This window comes from Rutilus rutilus (genome assembly GCF_951802725.1).
Source record: "Rutilus rutilus genome assembly, chromosome: 20".
NCBI classification, from domain to species: Eukaryota; Metazoa; Chordata; class Actinopteri; order Cypriniformes; family Leuciscidae; genus Rutilus; species Rutilus rutilus.
Window position 1 is genome coordinate 10058101 of NC_140225.1, and position 6119 is coordinate 10064219.

Below are 6119 nucleotides of genomic sequence, written 5' to 3' on the forward strand. Positions count from 1 at the left end.
TGCTTAAGGCAAAATTCAAAGCTAATGGTCCCACATTCCCTTCGCTTCCATGACATGGCACAGCAGTCAGCGGGCACACCTGGCACATATCCCCTCTCGTGACGCATGCGCTCCACAATCTCGGGCACATACTGCTGATGGCCGGCCTTAGTCAGACTGAAAACCACCTGCATCAAATCTCTGTCCATCAGATGGATATCTGCATTCTCCATCGTCTCTAGAGTCTAAAGGAGACAAAACATATGACATAAGATATGAAAGGGCTATATTATTAGCTAAAAACAATAAAAGGAAAAAGGAAAATCTATGTATGTAGTATAGAAACCCTTGAATACATTATCGATATTAAAAATAATAAAAAATAAAAGATGTGAAATTTATACACAACCGTTCAAAAGTTTGGGGTCATTAATTTAAAAAAAAAATTTTATACTTTTATTCAGCAAGGACACATTAAATTGATCAATAGTGACAGTAAAGACATTTATAATGTTACAAAAGATTTCTATTTCCAATTAAAAAACTGTTCTTTTTAACCTGAGTTTAACTGACAAAAATATTAAGCAGCACAACTATTTTTAACACTGATGAGGAGAAATGTTTCTTGAGCTCTAAATCAGCATATTAAAACAATATCTGAATGATTAAAAAAAAATCTTATAGACCACAAACTTTTGAATGGTAGCCCATTTTAAATATTATATTATAAAAATATATATAAAATATATTATTATATTATGATAAAATAAAAATTATTTATTTTACATTGGCGTAGGTGGGGCCAAAATACTGAGACCACATGACCAGCCAAATACAACTTAATCATCCTATTATCGGATAAACCTTACAAAAATAAATAAAAAGATAGATAAATATAAATTGCATTACAAGCTGCATAATTTTAAGCAGTGACCCAACAATACATCATTTCAATCATTTGAAAAATTAACCATTATTAACAAATTTCTTAATCAGTCCATTTTATCTCTCATAATCACAGACCTGTTTAATTTTGGCAATATCGCCTTTCTCAGCGTACACGTTGAGGAGAGACAGGTACGTGTCTGGGCCAGGCTCAATCCCTGCCCCTTTCATGACTGATAGGATGCCTTCAGCACTGTCCATGTCCCTGCACAGACACAAGTTACTCAACACACGTGTGCCAAACACACAGAAAAGGCAAATCAATGACACGGTCCACCTACCCTGCCCGGGCATGGCCTGTCACTAGGGAGTTGAACACGGCCTCTGTGATGGCCAAGTCTTTGCTCTTCATAAAGCCCAGGATTGTACTGCAAGAAGTTATGATATAAGCATTGTTTCTTCTAAATTTTTTCTTGTGATAGCAGAGTAAATAATATTTCTATTTTTACAAGATTTACACCATAAGGATAAACTAATTTGCTGAAAACTCACCTTGCACCTTCAATGTCACCATCCTCACAGTATGCTGCAATGAGTCTCTGATAGGTCACCTAGACAGTCATAATATATAACAAATACAAATAAACATGGTATCAAATTAAATTCCCTAGCTAGCATCAGTGATTGACAAAATAAAAATTTTCCCACTGTTTTTTGCACCTTGTGTCAGTTTCAAAGACAATAGATTATTTTTTGTAGTGAATTTTTAGTAAATATCATTTAAAATAATTGTTAATTTCATACAAGTATTTTTTCCTCTCAAAGATCTGTTTCGGGGCCGATTAAACATTTGTTAACTATCGGTCTCGGCTATCCTAAGCCTGTCAGCTTTCACGCATGTGTCATGCAGTAGGTGGCAGTATGCACGTTCAAGTGGGTTTGCCACCCGCCATTAAAAGGAAAAGAAGAAAAGAAGCGGAAACGTGTTAGCGTGACGCTCGAGAACCAATGAGGTCGGTCCTAGTGCATCACGGACGTTCAAGTTTCTGTGTTTGTGATTTTATGTGCTCTTTTGTAACAAATCACTCAAAAGTCGTTTACATACTGTTTATTTCTATCTGTCGTCAGACTGTCTGAGACATTGTCATAATGTATTGCTATGGCTAAATATATCTATTTGTATGGCTAATATATATGCAGTAATAAAAAAAAATCCCTCTCACCATTACTGGTTAAAGGGGACATCAAATGCCCCTATTACAAGATATAAAATAAGTATCTGGTGTCCCTAGAGTGTGTGAGAAGTTTTAGCTCATACATGTTTTTATATCATGTTAAAATTGCCACTTTTGGGGAGTGAGCAAAAGCGTGCTGTTTTTGTGTACGTGTCTTTTTATTACGTGTCTGTATGGAGATAGAACAGGTATAGTTGTTTAATTAGTTATAAACTACATTGTCATCTTGCTTTAATCCACTATTAGTACACGCCTGTTGTAGTGGACCCTGTCCAAATGATGGCAAAAACTTTACTGATAAGTTTATTGTACATCACACATACGATGAAGCATGAAGCATTCACTCCAGAAAGGACTGAATGCACAGTGAGTACAAGCAGTGCCAGTGCGCATTCAAATCTTATCCATAAACTCTCCCTCTCTCCCTAGCATTATCATCAAAATTCACAGAGAATTACACAAAAACACTCATTACAACTAACCGTAAACTAATATATAGACCTTATGCCTATATGAGGGGTGCTTAATAAACTGGTAAGCTTTATATCCGTAAAACAACTGATGAACTGTAGTGCGTGCTCTCCCTTTCATTACTTCCGTGACCAGTATTGCTCCGAAGACTATAAACTGGATCACGAACAGTTGGTACTGATCCATCCTTGAGTAACAACTTTTTAGCAAAACCTGTGTTTTGTATTGTCCCTTTGTATTGACCATCGTTCACGAGTCTGGTGTAAAATGATTCATGCAGACATAAATTTAGGTATATGGGGGCACAATCCCTTCAAAAATAAAACTAATCCACTGCGTCTTCAGTGGCTCTGATGTCGGGAGAACATGAAGACTCTTACATCCAACTACAAAACACCTGAGTTGCTTACGAGACATTCTTGTTGCTACACAGCTCGGTCAGGGCTAAAATGGCATTATTCTTATTCAAATAGCTAGCTACCTACGTAGAAACTGGCTGCAAATTGAAACAGCTCGCTGGATGACACGGTTTCAGACTCAGACAGCCCATAACAAACTGGCTGTGTGTTTTCTGAGCTGGCAGACAAGCCAGAAATCTAAATAAATGCAAAAAAAGCGAGTTTACTCATACTTAAAATTATACTCACTCTGTTTGGCTGAACATTAGCAGCTTCCATTTTAGCAAGGAAGTCGGTTGGAGAGAATTTGAACTCATTCTGCAGGTACGTCTTGAGCAGGGCATTGTAATGGCTCACATCATAGGTGGAGCCTGCAATTAACAGCAATATGAAAGTTCAAATCCCAGGTTTAGAGGTACAACCAGTAACTGTTCAAGGGTCTTTAACTCATACCAAGTTCTTGAAGCTTATCCCAGATCCGTTGTGCCAGCTCTGTGCGCTCAGTCAGGGGAACCTCAGGAAGAAGTGAGCCACAGCTTCTCAGCAACAACAGGGCTTGATTTCCACTTGGATATCCTATTTGGAGTGATTTTAGAGATATGACATGCTGAACAGGTAGAGATTTATATATGGAAATGGATCCAGGAAAGATCCTCAAGCAACGAGACAAGTACCTGTTCTGCAGATGTCATGGAAGATGCGCAGCAGCAGTGTTCTGGTGACCCTGCCTGTCCTTCGGACTGAGCTGTCTAGTTTCGCCAGAGCCCAGTCAAACTGCTGAGCCTGCTTGGAACGGACTGCCACGCTGGGCTCATCCCTCACCAGTCCACTCTGCTCCGGGACAACTCCATACTGACGACAACTCACACAGGGCAAGGCTGATCTGTACGAGAACAAACTGCAGAAGAATTGTCTCCAATAAGTGTACAGCCTTAGCATTACAAGAAATGTATATGTTAAGGTGCTTACTACAAAAACAACTTGTATGAGATTAATTGAACGAATTAAAGAAATTGAACAATTTATGATCGATTTATACAATGATTTCTGATTAATCCCACATTTATGATGAAAACCTGCCCTTGTTTCATGTCTAAGTAGGGGTGGGCTTTTTATCATCTATAATAATATCATAATTGATGTTTTAGCAATGTGCAAGCTGACACCATCAAGATGTAGCCTATGAATGCCTTAAAAATGAGAAGAATAGAAAACCACAGCAGAACTGTTGAGGGTCACTGGCCAACATAGCGGTGTTTAGTTACCGAATGAATCTGCTTTTTTAAACTAATCAATTCAGTGAGTGATTCAATGACCCATTCATAGTCATCAGTCACTGAAGGAAACAGCCATTTGAACTAATTGTCTGAAAAAATTATTCAATGACTCACTCATTAAAACTGAAATATTTTAAATATGGAACTAAAACTTTTTTTTTTTCATATTTATGCAATTGCAGTGAAATTATATTCATGTCACCTCTGAGCCACATTAAACAATCTGTGTATATTCACCTAAATCCCACTTCAGATGCAAAAATGGATTTGGTTGATGCTAGATTAATTTGATTGGTTACGGTAATTAAATGTATTTATTAAATGTAAGAGTTTGACATGAAAATTTTGATATAATTAGAAAAATGCCCTTATAAAGGCTAAAAATGTCCCCAGAAAACAATTTAGGAGGCCAAATATGTTAATGCTGAGCCTAGGTACCAACACAAAAATACAAAAAAATATATAGGCTAGGCTATATCCCCTCCCCCCTGGAACTCAACCTTATCCTTATAAGGATTTGTGGAAAAGAAAAACTTAGGCTTAAGTATTTTATGTAGATTTGAGTTAACCACCATAGACGGTGCGGGTCAGAGTTTAGCTATTAGGTCATTGTGTCCCTAAACAGAGTAACTAACATGCCAGAAACTAACAGATTAAAAATTGGCCAATAAAATGTGCAGCATCCTCTGATGGCTTAAAATGACCTTGACGTGTTGACCCTTGAATTTTGACCCATGCTAACATACAGTTCTCAGCAACAATAGTATTAGCCTAAAATAACGTTACACAACTAGAGTTATATGGATATATCCATTATCATAACTTTTGGTAGGATTAATGTCTATTTTATTAGACTGATTGTGATGCTTTATGAAATATTCTTTGTTTCCAAATAAGACTGTTTATAAAATAATTTGATTTATAAATGTTATAAGCATTATAAAGAAGCTGAAAAGGGTAATGCTACATTCATATTTTCTGCAATGATATTCATGGTTGACACATTGCAGGTTATGAGCTTATATGCAAGGAAACCATTTCTCTCATACAACATCATTACAGGACCAAATGACTATATTTAGAAATGTTCGTTAATATTTAGTTAAGTAACCTGCATTGAGCACATTATCAATGCGTTATCACAGTTAGAGGAGTGATCACCTCTCAATGACAACTGCATGATCTAAACACGCATGGCACATGTATACCTGTTAACATTTAACCTTCCCGGGACTGTCTGACGCACACAAAACCCTATACGTGGAGTCCCGACCGCTCCGCTGTAAAGACGACCAGACGCCGGTGCATGTCTGCTGTTTCCTAAGACCTGAAGCAATGACGCCGAAGAATATTTGAGAAGCCGGGCTGATCTTAAGAGCGCAGCCATGTTTAGCTTGCAGAGAGAGAAGAGCGAAGGACATCCGCACCACGTGACAGGCCAGAGAGCAACGGGAGAGACCATTGTATTCATAGGGGGGTTCAGCACCCTCAAACTCATAATTTTTCTTCAAATAGTCCAATTTACCCAGATGTAGTTGTTTAGCAGCTGTTTGGTAATTCTAGCAATAATACGCAGGTTACAAAATAAATAAAATACACAAAATACAGATTGTTAGGCTAGTCATAAACAATTATATTAAAGATATATTAATGCATCATGAGTTTTTCACTTTCTTGAGGAAACTGCATGCTATATTGTTTGATTTCCTTGAGAAAATAAACTTGGTATTACTATGTCTTATGAATATGAAAAAGTCCCTAAAAATTAATAAATAGTTGTCCTCAGGATACCATCGACATATGCTTAAAATAATCTGAACTAAAAACAATATCAGTTGAGTCTTCCTTCTAATAAAATAGTAGTTACCAAAAAC

At 37.0% G+C, this 6119-nt stretch overlaps 1 protein-coding gene across 2 annotated transcripts in view; it reads right to left on the minus strand.

The window, feature by feature from the left end:
• Window positions 1-5665, minus strand: part of lrpprc (leucine-rich pentatricopeptide repeat containing) — a 60408-nt gene extending 54743 nt beyond the window's left edge. The window contains exons 1-8 of one of the 2 annotated variants that reach the window (XM_084390789.1): window positions 5454-5665; window positions 3643-3866; window positions 3422-3544; window positions 3218-3339; window positions 1417-1475; window positions 1206-1292; window positions 1003-1129; window positions 80-224 (exon numbers count right to left, since the gene is read on the minus strand). In XM_084390789.1, the coding sequence (XP_084246915.1) occupies window positions 80-224; window positions 1003-1129; window positions 1206-1292; window positions 1417-1475; window positions 3218-3339; window positions 3422-3544; window positions 3643-3866; window positions 5454-5632 (1066 nt within the window). In that variant the 5' untranslated portion in view covers window positions 5633-5665. The remainder of the gene's footprint in view (window positions 1-79; window positions 225-1002; window positions 1130-1205; window positions 1293-1416; window positions 1476-3217; window positions 3340-3421; window positions 3545-3642; window positions 3867-5453) is intronic. The other variant, XM_084390790.1, reaches the window with a different exon arrangement.
• Between the last annotated feature and the right edge of the window lie 454 nt (window positions 5666-6119).